The sequence below is a fragment of the Mytilus trossulus genome, chromosome 13 (genome assembly GCF_036588685.1).
Source record: "Mytilus trossulus isolate FHL-02 chromosome 13, PNRI_Mtr1.1.1.hap1, whole genome shotgun sequence".
Taxonomy (NCBI): Eukaryota; Metazoa; Mollusca; class Bivalvia; order Mytilida; family Mytilidae; genus Mytilus; species Mytilus trossulus.
Window position 1 is genome coordinate 53,429,592 of NC_086385.1, and position 22,878 is coordinate 53,452,469.

The 22,878-nt window shown below is 32.0% G+C and overlaps 1 protein-coding gene across 1 annotated transcript in view; it reads left to right on the forward strand.

The window, feature by feature from the left end:
• The first annotated feature begins 210 nt into the window (after positions 1–210).
• Positions 211–22,878, forward strand: part of LOC134694477 (ankycorbin-like) — a 36,282-nt gene continuing 13,614 nt past the window's right edge. Inside the window, exons 1-4 of the mRNA XM_063555487.1 lie at positions 211–300; positions 3,765–3,863; positions 5,937–6,035; positions 13,250–13,348. Coding sequence (XP_063411557.1) covers positions 211–300; positions 3,765–3,863; positions 5,937–6,035; positions 13,250–13,348 — 387 coding nt within the window. The remainder of the gene's footprint in view (positions 301–3,764; positions 3,864–5,936; positions 6,036–13,249; positions 13,349–22,878) is intronic.

A 22,878-nucleotide genomic window follows, 5' to 3' on the forward strand; every position in this document is an offset into this window, starting at 1 on the left:
CCAATAACACGAGAATTAATTCTATAGAAATGAAGCCTACATGTTGCGGGTGTAATATACACATAACTTAAAATAAGGCCATTGTATACAAGTTTCAAAACAACAAAAATCATTTTTGAAACCTTTTTTGAACATAGTATTATATGTAACAAATGCAGCCAACAACAATTTTGTCGCCAATTCACAAACTGTATAGATACTAATACTGACATGTTTACCACCGTCCCTACACCGGTACCTAAGTTATCAGAAAATAAAACAACAAAACAGAACAAATCAGTTACACTACAAATCGTGATTGTAGGTAAAACATCAAGAAGCTGTTGCATCTGTATCAAAACGAATTTGTTAAAATGACAGAAAAGACAATATAACATGTGCTACATGTAGTAACACAGGGTAATCTATGACCAACTAATGTAAGATGTTCTCCGATTAAAATATATACATGTATTATCTTATGTTGTCTTATAGACGACAAATTCAGATATACATATATCCAGAATGAGAAAATCACGATTTGAATGTGTTCGATATTATTTGGCTCTTTGACAAATTACGTGGTATGGCACCTTGCATAAAGGATGTAAATAAATAATTTAATTAAAATCAATATTAAAAAATCAATAGTCTTGGCCTTGTTTTTGTAGGAATACCTGTTCAAGGTATGAAAATAGATGATGTGACGTATGTTCATGTACTATAATTAGCATCTATCGGGCTTTTTAAAACATGATTTTACCTATCTTATCGAATGAAACAAATTGCCGGCAAATTGGCTCTACCCCTTTAAATATTTTTTTTAATCAACTTGGACTTTCATATAATCTATAGAAATATCGATTGTTTTTTGACCCGGAAAATAACCAGGTTGTTTGATAGTCTGATGTATTGCTGTCAAGATTATGGATTTAATTGATAGGTAAAAATAAAGGTAAAATTTTCAGTTTAGGCTAAATTCAGATAAATAGTCATCTTTAAATTATCTTATTACTCTTTTAAAACAACTTAGATTTTCATTAAATCTACAGATATTTCCATTATATATTAATCTTACAGAATCTCTGGTTGTTTGATAGTTTGGTGTATTGTTGACATTTTTATGGATTTAATAGATAGGTGAAAAAAGCTAACATTTTCAGTTGAGGCTGAATCGAGATAGTCATATTTTAAATAAAAAAAATTCAAATCGCCTTATATTGATCTTACAGATTAGCAGGTTGTTCGGTACTTTGGTTTATTGCTGTCATGTTTTATGGGATTAGTTATGGGATTACTCTTTTCAATTCAGGTTAAATTCAGATAGTCACCTTTAAAACAATTTATTACTTTTAAATATCAACCTACTAGTCTAGGAGTTATTGTCCCTTAATTCAAATATTTTTTTTAATTATAACAGTATTTTGTTAATTGTATACAACTTTGATATTCAGTTAATAAATGTGTCTGATTGTTAACAATATTTGAAAACATCTTCATGTCCTTTGGTCACAAAGGGGAAAAAAGTCGCGACCCTCAATAATTAAATAGATCAAAGACGTAAACAGATTTGCATTAAACTGTTTCAAATTTAAAATGAACTCAGATTTCAGAAAAACATATAAACTAAGTACATTTACTGGTATGGTTAATATATGTTTTATGACTTGCATGAACATTGTTAGCATTTCTTAAGCCTTTGTGAAAGGCTGGCCGATTTATTTAGCTATTGCTTTTGTCTTGAGATTTAATTGTGATATTGTATCTGCACATATAAAATCAAGTCTATACCTGTATATTCATACTGGTTTTAAACATAATCAAATGTGTGTTTCTGATGCACACATACATATATAAATATTGAATTAACTAGCACATTTGATGAATTTAGCTTGGTCACGAACGATGTTAGGTATTCTGGCAAAGTGGACTTAAGATGAATTTGGCTATTTTTTTTTTTTAACATATAGCTCGTCAAAGGTTTCGGTACTTATACATCCTCGGATTTCAAATGTTTGGTTTTGAGCGTTCCTGGTGTGTGGCGTCGTAACACATTAAATTATATATTATCTAACGTAATGTATCTTACAAATTACTGCAGGATGAAGTCACAAAAACGACACATTTTATCCATCGGATCACCATTGTTGGTGATTAAAGGCCGAAAACACATTTTGTACAATAAAATTCGTCTAAATATCCATCCAGCAATGTTAGATTTGTAAATTTTGCTTTTTTTATTCTTCTTTTGCCGGGTTTCGAACTCATACTACAGATGTATCGTGGTACCAAATCGCCTTCATCTATGCCCGACACACTGGACCACTCGACCACCTTAAGTCCCGGATGTTTCTGATAATGAAGTGTATGTCCGGCCAAGATAGAACAACAATTTGCTTCAACCAATTAACAAATCTATCATCAATTCGTAAATCTAGATTTCAAATTTCTGGATGATTCCCCATAATAACTGTAGGACTCTAAAGTGCGGTTATACTCTAAAAGCGAAAGTCACGCTAAAGTGCGATGGTCTACGCTAAAATACGAGCATCATTGTATCTCACGCTAAAGTGTGATGGTTGTTTGTTCGCTACAGTACTATCGTGTAGCAAGCTAAAGTGCGATTAAACAATAGGGTAATGTTTAAGGGCTAAAACATTTAGTACATGGATGTTAAAAACAAGTCTGCTTGCAAAAGCTAGTATGCTAAGGTATAACACAGGATGTGAAAGGCTTCATGATTTACCGGTAGGCTAAATTGTATCTAAATTTAGAGGTAAGACCACTTAATAAAGGTAAGTGCGAGAAACGGCGGTGTTCGCCATGCTTCACCCTTGTTTGTAGCGAGTACAAATACATGTTTAATTTCCTACAATGAACAAACTGTTTTAGTCCACAATTTATAATTTACGCTTGAAAATAATGTACCTGTATTAAACGACGTTACTTTTCAATAACAGTGACAAAATTTAAACGGGGACTGCAAAGTAAAGTGCAACGCAAACACTGAATTTAATGTATTCGTTCGCTTCCAATAAAAGCAAGGTACAGGATGTTTATGCGAAATTCAATACTATTTTGTATCTTAATAGTAAAACGGTTGACAACAGAATAAAAGTCCTTTTTCCAGCATAAAACAAACAAATTTGTTTCAGACGATAAATTAGGGTTAGCTAGGTTTTGATTATTTAAGTCGTTGGATACTGGTTTATTTAAAAGTTGTTACTCAATATTTGTAATTCATTTTCCGGAGCGTTAATTTTTTGTTTGTATAATTCAATTTGAATTAAAGTAACAATCCAACTACGTTTATTACGTCTATACTTTCGCGGACTATTGGACTTAAGCCTAAGGAGAAATTGCATATTACCGTATAAAATCGCACTTCTGTGTGAGCATGGTACTTTAGCGTCCCAATCACAGTTTGAGTCCTACATATTTATCTAATATATTCTTTATTTAAAATTGGATTGTGGTGTTTACCAAACTTTGTTTAACTGTCGATTGTGTTTTTATTCAAGTATTCTCAGATATCACAAAGACAATGATTATACAAACTAGTTATGTCTAACGTCATTTCAATGTTAAGTCTATATATTTTTTTGGTCAATTTAAATGGGTGATACGTTGTATCATATAAAGAAACAAACATGCAGATTGAAATAATGTGCATGTTTGATTGGTTTTGTTATAAACTTAGTGTCAACCTACTTTATTTGAATGTTAGTTTAGTTGCCTCAGTTATTATTCAATTTAGTGCTTAAATGTGTTTTTTTCTTATCTAGAATGGAAATAGTGCACTTCACATTGCTGTATTATACGGTAGAACAGAAACTGTAAAGATGCTTATCGACGCTGGTATTGATGTCAACATACTTCAAAAGGTTAGTGAATGAAAAATCAAATCAACCAATAATCAGACACATGTCAATGTCTTAAATGCTATTTTGGCTTGTATGTCTCAAACCTGATACCAACTGTAAACCTCCTATAAAACATGAAAAATTCAGACAAGGAAAAGAGAGAGAAAAGTAATTCTACTACACCGGATGTCACAAAATATCACGTCTTCAACTTTCGTGCACAAACTTGGCTTTAAAACATATTGTTGTTATGACGTTGATGCCTGATGATGCATGTGATGTTATCATGAGTCAACATAATCATGATAATACTATTTTAAACAATTATCAAACCAGTTTCGTTTTAAACAGCTGTTAAACCAGGTCTACATCACATTTTATTTTAACGATGTCTGAACCAATATTTAAATAAGGAGGTATGTTACAATTTTAGTCATGATATATGTATCAGTTACTTAACCATATTTGAGTCATCCTTTATTTAAATAGCATAGATATAGATGCAGACAGGCTGAGACAGCATTTATGTATCTACTCAAGCGTTAGATGTAAAGATAAAGAACATTTCATTCTTAATTTTATAGAGAAAGCCTTAAATAATGAGCCGCTGCACAACAACTATATACACAATGACCTAAAATATTTAGTCAAACATTAACTAGATAAAGATAATTAAGGAATTATTATGATAACATGTTTTATATTGGATGCGATTGGAGCTACTTGTGTTCGATGATATCGTGAATAGCTTACAAGTCTGATTGTTTATCAATATTGTTTGCAAAGTAAATAAATCATTTTATTTTACCTTACACATAGTAATATGAGGCAGGCATTACCTGTGAAAGGGGACGAAGAATGTATTTTTTTTTAATTCAAACATATTTTAAGTTATAAATCTGTGAAAAAATTAAAATACCGTAACGTTTCCGATTTTGTTCTGATAGTAGGAATTTTAGTTGTGACGTCATAATTAATGTAAACAAAGAAACACTATCATCAGGTAACGGTTTTTTTTCCTAAAAAAACTTAATTAGAAATGAAATTGTTATTGTATTCTTTCCTGTATTTTACTGGACTGATATATTTCCCTCAAAGTCTCATGACAAACGAAACCGAAAGAAGGAAGTAGATCTCCGCGCAATTGGGGGAATAAGAAAGTGACCCGAAAAAAGTTAACGATTTTAAGGTAATCATTGAGTTCCCATTTTGGGACAATTTACCGATTTTTCTTTTGTTGATTTTTCTACTTTAATAAAGGACTTCGTCCCCTTATAAACAATCATATTTGGTAAGACGTGACATTGAATAATTGCAAGGAAGGATAATTAACTCTTACAATTTACACCATCAGTGAATAACCCGATCAATCACCGACGAATACTTTTTTGCATTTCATGATATGTACACGAGTTATCTTTACGTTTGTAAAATGACGTCATAAACGTGAGGAAACAAAATGTCAATTTTCGCTTTATGGGAAGGCCATTAAGTAATGACAAAGCAAGCCTTTGGGCATGCAATTATTGCTGATGATATATCTTATCAACGGTCCTTTTCTTTAAAAAAAAATTCCAACTTTGTTGTATATCACGTGTATACGATAAATTCTAAGATATATAAATGTATCTTTGAAGGTCTAGTTTGTGTCTGATACTGTAAAATAAGGTACATGCTTTTAAAAAAGGCCAATCCATTGTATGTTTGGTATAATAAAACAATTATGGTCCCTTAGAAGCGATGCATATCCAAATTATCAATAACATAACTTTCTTGTTGACAGTTATTGATATTTACCTTTTTTATGGGCCATAACTGTATAATATTTGTATACTCTGCTACTCGATCCGCTTTAGTAGTTCTTATGTCTTAAAAACAAGTACTACTTTTTAGTTTTAATTTAAACACATAGATGTTTCAGTATTAGTTGTGTTAATATGGAACACATTTCCCAAAGATTATATAAAATGCAGATGCTGTATCAATAGAATGGACAATATCCACAAAAATCGAAAATTCAATACCGTACCGATAAAACTTCTCTAGCGAGGACTGACCTCACAGAAGACTTATAAAATACCTTTTTTTATCAAGGATGGTGAGACTGCACTACAAAGTGCTGCGAATGGAAATCGTACAGAAATATCTCGTTTTCTTATTGATAATGGAATTGGTATCAATGTTCAGAACAAGGTGAGTTTCCATTTACATACCAAAATAAACACGCTGATTACAAATAAAAATGTGAACATTCCCGTTGCAAACATTGTAGAGTGCAGTGCAATGCAAACACGCCGCATGTTTGATTCGCATATCTTTTAATACACGGTAGCATTACAAATTGTAGTCTGATATAGTCATCAAAAGTACCAGGATTATAATTTAGTACGCAAGACGCGCGTTTCGTCTACATAAGACTCATCAATGACGCTCATAGCAAAATAGTTATAAAGCCAAACAATACAAAGTTGAAGAGCATTGAGGATCAAAAATTGCAAACAATTGTGCCAAATACGGCTTAGGTAATCTATCTCTGGGACAAGAAAATCCTTAGTTTTTCGAAAAATTCAAAGTTTTGTAAACAGGAAATTTGAAAAAAATGACCACACAATTGATATTCATGTCATCACCGAAGTGCTGACTACTGGACTGGCGATGCCCTCAGGGATGAAACGTCCACCAGCAACGGCATCGACCCAATGGTGTGAATAGTTATCAAAAGTACCAGGATTATAATTTAGTACGCCGCACGCGCGTTTCGACTACATAAGACTCATCAGTGACGCTCATATCAAAATAGTTAGAAAGCTAAACAAGTACAAGGTTAAGACCATTGAGGATCAAAAATTGCAAACAATTGTGTCAAATATGGCTAAGGTAATCTATCTCAGGGACAAGAAAATCCTTAGTTTTTCGAAAAATTCAAAGTGATGTAAACAGGAAATTTATAAAAATGACCACATAATTGATATCCATGTCAACACCGAAGTGCTGACTACTGGGCTAGTGATACGCTCGGGGACAAAACGTCCACCAGCAGTGGCATCGACCCAGTGATGTAAATAGTTATCAAAAGTACCAGGATTATAATTTAGTACGCCAGACGCTCGTTTCGACTACATACGACTTACATGTTACCACTTTCCTTTTTCTCTGCTTTGAAGTAAAGACAAATATTCTAGAAGTGTTACAATACTATATCATATTTCATTGTATAATGTAAATGTTGACGTAACGGCGAATTACAAAACAGTAATTTGTCATATATATGAAATTCTGTGTCTGTTTATTTTCACTAGTCCTAGAACGTTTCTTTTACAAAAAATATAGAAATGATAAGGATGGCACATTTAAAAGAAAAATGAAATATGCACGTAACAGTAGGCAGAATAGGGTTTGTTTTTGTCATTTGGGTATTTTCGTCATTTGAGTCACGCAACAATATAGGTGAGAATGTGTGTTTAAATCGCGTATATCATAAGTTGGGGCTCAAAATGTGTCAAAAATATCGGACACTGTAAATGTAAAATAACGAAAATACATTGTCAAATAACAGCCTGCATTGAAAATATATCATCCAATAGGATATTTCAACATCCAACCGGAATTTTCCAATTGGAATTTCACACGCAATCAGATTGGACAAAACACAGAGAGAATAGACAACAAGAAGGGAAAAAATTTATCACCACCCAATAAATCAGAATATACAATGTTAAATGTAATGAACAATATACTAGTAGCTCATATGTCTTACAACAACGAATACTCTACGATCGGTTTTTAGTTGGAAATTAAAAGACATTGCTGTATGAGTCTCAGTTGAGCGATTTTTTTGTTTTCCGAAAATATATCATAGCTGTAAAGAAAATAATTATAAATTGTCAATATAATCATCAGTTAAACACATTACCATAGAACACCACCATAACACTTCTTAAAGGATCTGTGACTTTGCAGGACACCAATATGCAAACCTTCCGCTAATTTGTGTTTTAATGTCTATCACTGTTACATCGTTTATTATTTTGAATCAAGGATGGTTCGACTGCGCTACATAGTGCTGCAAAAACTGGAAATGCCGAAATTGTTCATATGCTAATTGATAATGGAGTTGAGATCAATGTTCAGAACAAGGTGAGGTTAACATCAGAAATATTAAACCCGTCGTGTTGCTCATGTTATTACAAACCCGGTAAATATTATAATTTGGTAGGTCACATTAGTGTTGAAAAGTGAACTATTGAAGTTTCGACATAATGGAAATATACAACCAACTCATGACAGCGTCCGTAAAATTAACGAATGGGTGATTCACCATTTGGAATTCTTGATTTAATAGCTTTTTTTAGCAGCAACCCTCCATCAAGGGAATCATGATAGGAAATCGAAGCCCTGGAATATCATATCAATTGAGAGATATATACTCCGTATTTAGGCGCTGATGGCATGTTGCTTCATGGACATGGAAAGTTTACAATTGGGAAGCTGACATCATCTCTATTGTCGTAAGGTTTTGTTTCTAACCGACGTCATTGACAGTTTCTAGATGTAAGTCAAGATATGAGTCAGACTTTATTGTATCTGGTGTATCCTGTATCTTTAGTTCGATGGGATAATTGCGTCCAATATGGTAGCACTCCACAGTTAGAAAATAAAATTAAAAATGAGCCCTAAAATGTTTTATCATCTCCTATTCCTGGATTTCTAATATATTAACCTAACTGTTTGTGTTGTACATGTGCATATGTATGTAATCAGTATCTTCCATAGATTCAATTTTCCAAAGTTAAAAGGGTGAAAATTAATTCCTTTTATGTGTATTCATGGCAACATTCAGCATTTATTTACCAAAAAATATTGCAAAAAGGGGGGTGAACATGTCATATATCCCCCCAAAATTTCAATCAAACTAGAATTTCAATGCCTTTAAGTGATACCTTTTTAGAAACTGTTTTCTTAAATCTTCCTAATGATCAAATAAAAAATGGGTGTCTTTCGCCTCATTTTTTCGTAAAATCCAATCACAAAGTTCGTGCGATAAAAAGTTGGAAAAAAACATTACAATAATTGCCGGACCAATGTATGGTATGGACATGCAAATACGGACTGACATACAGAAAACAGCCTATATTACATACATTACATAACCTTGATGTTCATATAAACCCAATACAAAGGCTATTTTAATACTCAGCTATCCAAATATGAGTTTTATTGCACACTAGCTCTCATATTTAAAAAATCCACAGGGACCAAAATGCGAAACTACACACCTAACTGTGGAGTGCTACCTATAGTCACAAAATTAAGCATTATTTAGGGAGAGGACATCATCTATAAAGCGGAAAGTAAAGTTAAAGGATATTGCTTACTTCTTATCTTTCATCCTAAGAAGTTCCTGTATGAAGTCACCCTCATAATAATAAAGAAACAAGTCGACAAGAAGATGGGAACACTTGTTTCCCATTTGAATGCTGACTGCCTGTTGAAAAACACGTCCTGCAAACGTAAGAAAAGTAATTCTTTCCGAAGTAGGATGTATCCCTCCCAAAGACAATATACTTGTATCTACGTTCACCCTTTTTTTATGAAACAAAACATTTTTGGATTTGTTTTAGTATCCACAAATCATGCAAGCCACGTCTAGAATGGGCAGTTTTCCAATAATTTTTAAGCCCGGCTTTGATTGCTAATAAATTAGATGTTAATAATTTAGAAAAAGGTTTCATTAAGCACTTGGAAGACCCAATACAAATTAGCTTGATCGGCAAAATAGGTATTAACCATCTTTAAAACAGATTACTAGACAATATAGACAATATATCATATTCAATCCATTTAAAACTATTCTTATACCAATTAATCACATAGATTTCCTTGCGGTCATTCAAGTTCTTTACTCCCCGGTTAACCTTTGTCAAACTAATGAGCCATGCTCACGTTAAACTCATTCAAACTGATGATAAATCCTTTTAAACTTTCGCTGTCCGCCAACTTGTACGGTTGATCACTCAAGCAGAAAAAAAAGCTTTAAAAGAACCAACCAGCAAATTTACTATGTACCGGATCGTCTAGAATAGACAATACTATACAGATAAGAAAAAAAATCTTAAAATTTGCACAACGGTACTAATGTAAGATGGTTTAATACGAAGATATTGTTTTTAAATCGTGCTGATATTACGGCTTAACAAATAGAAATAAATAAGAAAATTAAAAATGTTGGCACCGAATGGAATAAATGAAAAGATGTGGTTCGACTTCGCGTAGTGCTTTACATTTGGGTTATATTACTTATTACTAAAGTCTCTGTTTCTATTTCTTTACTTTACTCGTCTCTATCATAAATTTGTTGACTGTACCAATTTCAATTGCTTGGTTCTATTAATGTGGATTTACTAATGACACAATCGTTCTTGTATTTCCATAACTGCCGTCACCGTTTGAATTTTAGAATTGTTTTAGTTCATATCGCACATTTTTTTATTTTCAATTGAAGCATATATTTGCAGTATATGTTATAATTAGCCATTTAGACAAACTTTTAGAATGGTGCTAGCGTCTCAACTGATGTCCGGTTTAACTTTTTTTTATTGAATAAAAGTCAAGATTGTTATAGTTTAGTCAAAGTATATGAATCATTTAACATCAATCATACTGATGAAGGATATCTGTTATCTGGAATATTTATAAATAGTTACATTTATAGTTTCCATTTATTTGTTAATGGTGTTGTTTTGTACGCTTTTTAGGCGTTTATTTTGTACACTCTTTAGGCGTTTATAAATATTTCGTCTGTCCAGTCCAAACGTTTAAAACGTTATCGATTATCTACCTAAAATATTCCCAATTAAAGTTAATTAATGACAAATGAATACCAATAAATCAAGGTAATGATAGTTGTTGATGCACGACTTCTAAATGCTACAAAAAAAAAATTGTTGCATAAATCTAAAAATCAAAATATTACAATATAAGTCTGTACACATGCAGAATAACATGTATAAGTATATTAAGTAGATTATAATTGAATATTTTCTGTAGTTTCTTGAGTTAGAATTCCTCTGTGTACGAGTCATGACTTATGATTCTAATCTTAGACTTGATTTTTATGCGATCTGAATATGCTTGATATTTGCCATTGGATGTTTCACTTACATCGATTGAATCATAGGAGGTGATACATCAAAACAGAATCTGCCATGTAGTTGCAATGAAATACCTTAAAAAAAGCAGTTTCGAACTTTTCAAATGTTATATCAATATATGCGTTTTGATTTATTTTTTTTAATTATCAAAAGGAAAATATGTAGAACCTAAATACTAGCATTCATGTTACTAAATATGAACTTTGGAAATAAGTATGGCGTGCATTATCACTGAACTAATATATATTTGTTTAGGGCCCAGCTGAAGGACGCCTTCGGGTGCGGGAATTTCTCGCTACATTGAAGACCTGTTGGTGACCTTCTGCTGTTATTTTTTTTTCTTTGGTCGGGTTGTTGTCTCTTTGACACATTCCCCATTTCCATTCTCAATTTTATTATCAGAATATATAATTTCATTATTCGAATATCTTATCTAATATATTTGATAACTGAATATTTAGATATTAAATGATTTGTAAAATAAGTCCTTCTTACTAGTTTATAAAAATCATTGTCCACATGGATGCTTTTCATTAATGATGATTCAAAGCTGATGTTGTTCTTTATCTAATGGTATTTTGATCCGTTCTTACTGTACTTGATATGCATTTAAGTTATGTTTGTGTATAAAAAAACGAAAAGTCATTTCACAATAGTTATATTTCTACTTATTCTTTATACAAATACTCTTAGAATATGTTGTAATGACTGTCACATAAGCGACTGTCATGTATGAACCTTTTTGGTTGGTTTTTGTTTTTTGTTTTTTGTTTTCTTTTTTCAAATACGTTTATTTTTCACTTGAACCGTTTTTTATCACAATGAATCCGAAACTGGGTTTGACAAAAAACACGCTTTTTCCCAAGAAACCCAAACCAAATGTTCACGTTATCAAGAAATGGTGTCAGAAACCTACCCCGAAACCGGATTTATCAGATTCATAATTGACAATTTCAGTGGTCGGTTGATTTATATTACACGAGTCAATTTATAGTCAGTTGTTTTGGAAAAAAACGCATCAATGAATTGTCCAGTTGTGATAACCGGTTCAAACTATTTGTGTATTCGGGAAGAAATAATGAGGCTCAGTCCTTTGTTTTCTTGTAAAACGGAGTTTAAAAAGATGCTAAAAAAGATGTCACATTGAAAAAATAATTGATATATAAGTAAAACTATGACGAAGGCAGTTGATAAACATCGAATGACGCTATTCTAGCACGATTTGATATACTAGTTTTATTCTGTTTATTACGAATTCATTTTAGGGAGTGGGTGAAAAGAATTATCGGTATGGTATAAACTCGCTCGCTAACAAACAATCGATACTGCAGTTCTCTCTGTAAAAACATTCAATTAGTGGAGGGGCCGTCGGTTCCTAAATATGATACTCGAATTCTTTGTATTTGTAAACTATTAATATTTGCCTGAAAGGAAAGCATTCGATTACGCTCTGTATATATATATAATATAATACAGAATGATTTCTACATTGCAAAAAATCTATTAAGCGGTTAGACACAAACGCGTAAATCGTTTTAGTTTGATAAAAAGACCATAACCCCACTTATTCATGGTTTGGTATCAATATTTCTGGCTTGACAATACGTACTTTTTATTGCTTAAATCTTTAGAATTTAATATGCAATGTTTCGGGTTCTTTCGGGAATATTCCCAGGTAAACCCTTAACAGAGGCCGACCTTGATGTGTTTATTGTGTATTTTAGTATTAATTTGAATTAGATTTTATATATTTATATATATTATAAATATGGAAGTTTTATATATACGTTTTTCATCAAAGTTTATAATATAAAAAAATTGTTAACTCTAAATTTCTTTGTTCTTGATGATTACACATAACATATATATTATCTTTTTTATTCCAAGTGTAGCCATATCTGTTTATATAACAATGTGTAAGGGTTCAGCAGACTGTGTTATACTTTACTTGTATAATGCATTAAGTTTTCTAGAAGTTGCATTCATAATTCAAGTATTTACAAATATCAGTGATATTATAAATAGACAAATAAGTTCTATCCTAACGTCATTTCAAGGTTAAGTCTATATGTGTTTGTCAATTTTGAATATTTGATACGTTCTATCCTATAAAAACCATGCATGTTGATGTCTGATTAAAATCAGATATTGGCTACCGGATCTATTCTCAGCTTATAGAAACCCTTGATTATTTAAATTTCGTTCTAGTTCCTTTGTTTATCATTCATCGTGATGCGACTATTTTTTTTTATCCAGAATGGCAAAACTGCACTTCACCTTGCTGTTTTATACTGTATAACAGAAATTGTAGAGATGCTGATCGACGCTGGTATTGATGTCAACTTACTTGAAAAGGTCAGTACTTCATTAATCAAATCTAACAATACATGTCAATATATGTAATGACAATTTGACTGCACCAATGATGCCGGACACCCCTTGAATATTGAACCTGATTTTTACTATTAACCTCTCACAAAACACGCAAGGTTTGAACCAGGAAACGAGAAAGAAATCAAAGGAGTGGGTTTAGTAAGACCCCTTTTTGGCCCCAAAGTAGTTTTAAAAATTTTGAAAATGTAATGTTTTAGCTATTCATTAGAGAGTAGAACGCTTCTGCTACATAAATATGGGCTGGTTTTTACAATACAATGCACATTTATTGGGTATTAGCATCATTACATCATGTTAAATTACTGAAATCTTCACAATCGCAGCATTTTAGTAAATTTTAGACGGTGCAATATTCACACAGTGAAGTTTGTTTTGATATAAAATTCCATAAAACGATGTTTTATCGTTCTTAGATAATATGATAGCAAGGCTAAATGAAATTAAGGATTTTGGGAGGGTGTAATTTTTCTGTAATCAAGTGTTTATATTGTTTCTTTTGATGTTTCTTTGTTATTCATAAAAACTGTAAAGAGGTATTTGTAAAGAAGTTTTATACCATGGACAGAGTTGCAACATAAACGATACCAAAAATTATTACAATAGGAATCACACCTGATTTTTATTAAATTTGGGCGATAAAGGTATATATATATTAATCTCTTCAATGATACTCCAGATATTGAACAATGCAAAAATATTTATAAGATCAAATCTTTCTCTCTTGAGTATAGTGGGAATATATTAGCACAGAAAATCATATCAAAAAAATGTTAAGCATAGTATCTTACTAGACAGTCTTTATAAAGTTCATAGACAATTTCTTCAAAATAATATAATACAAAAAAGAAAATGTGATTTGACTGCAGATAACTCTTCATTAGGGACAAAATAACACAGACATTAACAATTTTAGGTCATCGTTCGGCTTTCAAAAATGAACAAAACAAATGTTGTTCATAAAGATATATAATGCTCCAAAGTTAAAAGATTAAAACAATCCAAAACCAGATTAACGACGTTATTGATGTATCATAGAAAACAATAATGTAACAAATCAACAAACGACAACTTTTAGAATTGTTGGTCCTCAATAGCTCTTCAATTTGCACTTTATATGGCTTTTTTAATGTCTTACACTGTTATATCGTTACTGTTTTTCAATCAAGGATGGTTCATCTGCTCTACACAGTTCTGCAAGTCTAGGAAATGCCGAAATTGTTCGTATGCTAATTGATAATGGAATTTGGATCAATTTTCAGAACAAGGTGAGGTGTACATAAGAAATATATCAAGCGGACTACTGATTAAAAATAAAGAATTTCAACAGTTTTGTGTAGAGTGCAGATATTTTGTATTGTGATAAAAAAAAAAACGGACAATAGTTTGATTTTTATTAATACGTCAGTTACATCAGACGTCAATATGAAAAATAATCTACCTTCCACTTGATACTGCAAAACATCTTGTTTTAAGATATGTTCCCTATGGTCATGTTATAACAGGAGCCCTCAACATCGTCGAAGACCGTGAGTCATTACTTTTCTAAAGAAAGGACCGAAATACCGTCCTCAATCTATAATAGATTGGAAACAGTGTCGTCAGGTCATTAAATACGCTCTGTTTGCCTACATTGTACTGTAAAATTGGTGCAAACGTGAAATTCTGATAAAAAGTCTTTAGACAGTTTTTGAAGAAAAAAAATATGAATACTGTTGATATTCGAATATCCCATCTAGAAAACTAATCTGAAATTAATTATAGGATCCATGATATTCCCATTTCTAGAATAAAAAATTTCCTCAAGGTATTCGCAGAGCGGTTTGTGTTCGTACAGACAGACAAGGCAGCCAATAATGTAGTGGTGGTATGACGCATATACTACACGGAAGTTCTTCAAAATGAAATTATCAATTCCTCTTCATTCAGGTCCGTACGCATCACAGAGAGTCAAATCGTTAACAATCATACAACTGCAACTACCAAGCTTAAAGCCTCTTCGGAACATTTGAAAGTCCCTACCATGTACTGGTTACCGAGATTACACAAAAAAACCTTTAACTTCCGTTTCATCTCCGTATCGTTTAAGTGTTCTACTATTATTCTATCAGTTCTTTAAACTACCTCCCTTACTACTATCAAAGAACTGGTTATTAACTTTTGTAATAAAGCTCATGAAAATAATGATATTAATTTTTTTTGGAGTGCTAAAAATTCTTTAGAGGTTTAAGATAAAATAACTGCTTTTGATGGTCCTTATAATTCTGTTGACAGTTATGATTTTTCTACTCTGTACACTACACTTCCACACAATCTCATAAAGAAAAAGTTTTTGTATTTGATAAAATGGTCTTTCAAAAAATATCATTGTAATTTTATTTGCTGTAAGTCGATTAAAGCCTTTTTCTGTATCGAAAAAGGAAAGTATGCTAAATACACTTACTGGATATGATTGAAGCTTTACATATTCTGCTAAAAAACATTTATGTACGTTTCGGCGATAAAGTGTATCGTCAGGTAGTAGGTATTCCTATAGGCACTAACTGTGTTGCTTTAATAGCAGATGCATTCCTATATCGCTATGAATGTAAGTGTATGACCAAACTCAGTAAAAACCCATCATTGTTATACCTGGTTGATACATGCAACAATACCTACCGTTATTTGGATGATATGTTTTCGTTAAATAATCCAGAGTTCTCTTAATCTACTTCCGAAATTTACCCAAAAGAACTTACTTTAACTAAATCTAACATAAACAGAAATAGTTGCCCTTTCTAGATTGAGATATTTCCATTTTTATACTAAAATTTACGACAAAAGAGACGATTTTTCATTTCCTATTATTAATTTTCCGTTTTTAGACGGCGATGTGCCTTTTGGCTCCATCATACAGTGTTTATATATCCCAACTCGTTCGGTATGCCCGTGTGTGTTCTGATGTCATAGATTTTAACGAACGTAATCAGTGCATCACTGAGAAATTATTGTGTCATGGCTTTCGATACCAATAATTACTGATAATTTTTACTTAATTCTTTCATAGATACAAAGATTTGATTAGTAAATTTGGCTGTACGTGTATAAATTTTATGTGATCCGTGTAAACTCATCGAACCTTTAAACAATCTTATAAGTAAGGGTTATCGTACCAATATTATAGTAATTAGATCTCTGAATATAGTTTACATTGGCACTTATATCGATTCTGTCATTAGCAAATCAAAACATAACTAAATTGTGGTTTTTTTCAGGCGGGATGTAAACACACACACACACATTAATTTTTATCTCTGAAGAAGTCGCTCCTCACTATCCTCCTACATTTATTTTTTGGCATTGCACAAGTCATGTCTTTTTTGACTTTTCATGACGTTAAAATACTAAATCCCTTGCATGTGTTTTAGTTGATTTTTATCTCTGATGCATGATTTTTTACTATTAATTGTTTTGGCTTTGAAATAGCTGTCAGTAAAAAGTAAAATCACATAAATACTAAAATCAGAGGAAAATCCAATCGGAAAGTTCAAAATCACATGGCAAAATCAAATGTCACAACACATAAAAAACGAATGGACAAGCACTGTCATATTCCTGACTTGGTACAAGCATTGGCGAGTACTCTCAAATCGTACTTTCTTGTTAATTTGACCAATTGATACTATTTGTAATACTTTTGTTTTGTTATTTTATATTAATATTGATCATGTCTATATATCAGCTTTGATTATTTGAAATATCTACTAATTATGAACTTCAAGGTTATTTGCTTTAGATATGTACAGGTTTTATATTGCATAGTATTATTGTTGATATTCACCCCATAAGTATCTAGTGTTAAATTAGGTATTTATAATACAGAACTTTCTTGTAATTATTGGAAGATTTTATATACACAGAAGTAGTATACCTAAAACGACAAAGTTATTTTTCATTTAACTGTGTATATTATGAGTAACAGGTTTTTTTTCAAAAGTGAAATATTTTGCGGTTCTATCTTGCCCTGGCTTTGTTTGGACTTGTTTGTTTGCTTTTTGGTCTTGAATGTTTGTCCCTATTATTATGTATTTGCATTCAGTTATCGCAGATAAAATTTATTCGTTCATTGTTTTAATTTACGTTTTTTGATTGAGTTAAGCCTTCCAATTCACATTTTATTTTGTTAATTTTGTTCTTGCAATAAATTATTGTTTCGCAATATATCGCTTAGATATTTGTTATGTAGTATCGTACAGTGTATGCGCTTTTAAATTTCACCCTGATAAGACGAACAATTTTCTTTGTAAGAGTTATCTCCCTATTCACTGTTTATCATCAGAGTGCATCTCCTTAGTAACTGAAAAAAAGAGATCGACAAAATTCCTTTTACAAATTGTTCATTACATCCTCAGGAACTTTTAGCTAATTTGGATTGAAGCGATTCGAATTTTATAGGAGTAATCTAAATTGTCGGAATACATTTGTCGGTATGTTTTTTTAACTCATAAACCGTTAAAAAAAGAGGGACGAAAGATACCAAAGGGACAGTCAAACTCGTTTATCTTAACCGTATAACCCTGGAATGTTTTCATTTGAGTCCCCTGGGTCCTACTTTAGAAAATTAGGTCAAGGTCAAAGTCAAGGTCAAGTTATCAATGTTGACTTTTCCTTGGTTTTTGCATTTTTTCCAACACCTTATATCTAAGGATATGTATAAAAGAACAAAATGTTTACTTAATTGTATAGTCGATTTGTTACATTTGGTCTAAAACAATCTAATGGCATCTAAATGGAGTTAGTGCCCATGAAATGTTTAATTATCATGTTTATTGATTATTACTTCAACTTGGTTCATTATATAGCCATATGACCTTTACCAAAATGTTAACTAACATATGACCTTGAAAAATATCAACCGGAAGTGACCATGGAAAATACGGAAGTAGCTATTTTGGCACATTTTTCATGAAAAAATACTCGGAATCCATCGATTTTGTAGACTTAATACATTTACTAATCAGTGAAGACTCCAAGTGACTTTTGATAAACTGGAAGTGGCATAAAATAAAATCACAAAAATACTGAACTCAGAGGAAAATCAATTTGGAAAGTCCATAATCGCATGGCAAAATCAAAAAACAAAACGCTTCAAAAACGAATGGACAAGAACTGTCATATTCCTGATTTGGTACAGGCATTTTCAAATGTAGAAAATGGTGTCTTTTTCTTATTTACAGGCAAAAGTATATAAAAACTATATATCTTTGGAATCAGTGTGAAAGAAACTATGATATGATACTGGAAGTGACATTAACTTCAACGGAAGTAGCACATTACTTCCCTTATCTAGCTTAAAAGTATATGGACACCATTTATTTATCAAATCATTATGAAGAAATTTCCTTTCTTTCAAAATTTCTTTGATGCGGAAAGATTTTCAATTGTTCTCTGAACAATTGGTTTTTAATTAATTCTTTCCATTTTTCTAAGGAAAATCTTATTGGTTTTGTTCTGATTATTAAGTCTTTTCATTTTTCTAGGGAAAGACTTATTATTTTTCGTCTGATTATTATTTGGTCTTTCCACTTTTTCTGTGGACAAACTTATTGTTTTTATTCTGATTATTAAGTCTTTTCACTTTTCTGTGGAAAGACATATTGTTATCTTCTGATTATTATTTTTATGTCTTTCCACTTTTCTGTGGAAAGACATATTGTATTTGTTCTGATTATTTATTTTTTTTCTTCCGCCAAATTTTGTTTTTACAATAAATGTTTGTTTCGCAATATGTCACTTAAATATATCTTATATTGTATCGTATAGTTTCTGAGCTTATAAAATTTCACCCTGCTAAGCCGAACCATTTTCTTTATACGAGTTATCTCCCTATTCACTGTTTATCATCAGAGTGCATCTCCTTCGTAACAAAAAAAGATAGCAACAAAGTTCTTTTAACAAATTGTTCGTTCCATCCTCTGGGATTTTTGGCTTATTTGGATCGAAGCGATTCGATGAAATTTTATAGGAGTTATCTACCTTCACAAATAAATTTGTCGATATATGTTTTCCACTCATCAAATATAAACCATATAACCCTGGAATGTTTTTATTTGAGGCCCCGAGGATCTAACTTAGAAAATTAGGTCAAGGTCAGGTGTCAATTTCAAGTTCTAAATTTTGACTTTTCTTTATTTTGAGATTTTCTCTGACACTTTTAAAGATACACATTAAGGAACAAGTCCTAAATGTTTGCTTTATTGTAATGAAGATATGTTACATTTGATCTGATACAATTAAATGGCATCTCATATGACCTGGTACAAAAGGGTGATGACAAATGACCTTGAAAAATTACAACCGGAAGTAACCTTCATAAAACTGAAAGTAGCTATTTTTGCACTTTTTCCGGTAATAACTGCATAGCCCAAGAAACGTAGGTACTTCTTTAACATTTTTCGGCACTGCAAATGAATGTTCAGATGCTTTTTTCTCAGGTATGCCTGTTGGTGATAATATGGCCTAAATATTGGACTTCTTTACATACGAATTGACACTTCGGTGTCTTTAATTTCAGGTTGGCTTCGATTAATTTATCAAATAGAGCTGCTAAGTGACAAAGGTATTCTTCAAAATTCTGACTGTCAATTAGAATGTCGTCTACATAAACTAATGCGCTTTCCCAGTTGTGGTCCCAGGTTACTGATCTTGTTGAAGTTTGCAGGCGAATTTGCTAGACCATATGGTAGTCGGTTCAACTTGTACTGACTGCCAGAAGCCCTGTCTCATATTACAGACGCTGTATGTCTGTTTTTCCCAAGGGTATCTATGTTATCTGAAAGGTTCGAGAGCGATTGCTTATAGATTTTTGTCAGACGGTTAAGTTTTCTATAGTCCACACATACTCTCCTCTCGTCATTGGGCTTTGCTACTAGCAAGATGGGGCTGATCCATGGTAGCATGCCTGGTCGAATAAGGCCTTGTTCCTCCATTTTGGTCCAAATGTGTATTTTGTTCTTTCTTCGTGTTTGAGGTAGTCCCATTACCCAATATATACAGCCTAATTCGATTATATCTTTAGCGAAAGCTTGTTATATTGCCCTAACAGAGTCAATAACTGATAGTGTTGTGTTTCGCTGAAATCGGATTTTGAAGGATGATTATCCATCTCGGTAGCAATTTTGATATAATTAGAATTTGAATTTGAAGCTTTGCCAGTTTCGATACTATCTATAAACTCTAAATTTTCTTTAAATTCACCAAATATTTTATTATCTTGAATTTTAATAACATTTCCAACTACAGCATTATGTTTCAGCGTTATAACAGCAATTATTGGATTTAAGATTTCAAATACAGAATTGTTATTATGTGTTTGTATCAAGCACCGTGCTCCCATAATATTATGTTTTCCAGCAAAGTGAAATATTTGGTTCACTTACTCCTGATGTGTTTTTGCTAAAATTATCTTTCACAGATCTGAAACAATTACTCTTTGTTTAGGTTAAAATGTAACATCGGATATCACAGGAACAAAATTGTGGGTGCAATCCCGATCTTGACCCTGACTTAAAGAATCTTCTGTCATTCCGTTTTGTAATGATATTACTTGATGGGGAAACTTATCTAAGCTTTTTGATCATGCATGAATTATCGGCCTATAATAAATGGCATATTGACATCATCCAAAATATAGAAAATCGTGAAATAAAGTGAGCTTTCCTATTTCAAAGGGCAAATGTTACCTCGTTTAGCACTCTTATAAAACTGTCATTTACACCACGTACACCTAATAAATCTGATTTATATACAGGGTTAAGTTTATTTACATGCAATGACTGATATGTTTTTTGTATTTATGACGGATACAGCTGCACCGGTACCGACAAGAGTATGTATAACCGAGGAACCTATTAATTTCTGAAATTATTTTACAATCGGCACTTGAACAGCTTGTATTGGCAAACAGATTAATACTATTTTGTTTTAATTGTCTATGTCTAGACTGCCTGCCTTTGTTTGAATTATGGGATGGGTTGGACTTAGCACAACTTGGATAACAATTGAATCTATTTTTAAAGCCTTTTATTTGGGGGCGTTTCTGTTGTTTGTATCACACTTACCATTACTTTTGGGCTGGTTCTGTGGTTCAGGTTTGACTGTATGAAAGTACCCGTTGGGTACCAGGGATTATGATTGTAAACAATGCTGAATAAACATGTCTTCTCAAATTATTTCGTTAATTCGGCCTGATTCATATAAAACATGAGCCATCAACACTACAATGACTTCGGCAGGTTCTAGCTGAGATGCTATCTGCATGGTGATGTCTGCTAGCAAAGCAGCATCTATGGCCTCACTTATTCAAAAGTTTTGTTAAAAACGGTTGCGGTGACAGCGGAACAATAAACTATGTTCTAAGCCTACATGAATTAATTGTTCCATCATTACTGCTTGACCAGCTAGAAAACACAGTCTCTCGATCCTAGATATAAACTGTGAAACAGGTTCGTCTCGTTATTGTTTAACATCGGCCGCATCTTTCCAAGATACTACTTTTTCCATACTTTTTCTCCCATAACACTCTTTGAATTAACGACATAAATTTTCTTTGCTGTTTCGGTCTTCGGCGTTAGTGGAAGATATATATGCCATCAACATCGAGAGAATTGTGCAAATGATGATACAAGCATGAAAATTAGCATGAAACATCATTATTATATACTTTTTAAGAAAATACTGCTAGCCATGAAAAAAAAATTTCAAGATGACCACGGTCATTTTTAAAAAATTACTGTTTTTTCAAGTTCGAAAATCCTTATTTTTCTGGAAAATCAGCATAGTGGAAGATATAAGCAAGCAAAATCGAGAGAAGTGTGCAAATAATGACACAAGCATTAAAATTAGCACAAAGCATCATTAGTATATACATTGTACTTTTAAGAAAATACTGCTAGCCATGAAAAAAAATCAAGATGACCACGGCCATTTAAAAAAAAATTGCAGTTCGAAAATACTTATTTTTCTGGAAAACTTTTTCTTTGACCTTTTTAAAGTGAAAAATAGCAGGTTTGGTGGCTACATTACTTGCATGTAACGTATTTAATAGACATTTATTATTAATATATATATACGCGAAAATGTAACAAAATTCACACATTTGAACTATTCACTATTTTTACTTGGTACTTTTGGATTTTTAATGATATTATGAATTAGTTTGATCAAATTTTTAAGGTTATGAAACAAATGTATTTATCATTTTCAAGCATGCGCAAACTATTTATAGACACACATAGTTATTTGAACACATTACCAGGGCATAATGATGTAAATCGTAGTTCATTTTACAGACGAGGATTTGAAACTCGTTAGCATATCTTGGTCGCCTTTTTATTCCTCTAAACATTTATGCTCTTCTATTCAAGTAAGTGTAGCTTCTATGATGCCACTGTTTGAAAACACGCCCATTCAGTTAAACTGATGAACCATTCTTTGGATAAGGTGAAAAAAGTGGT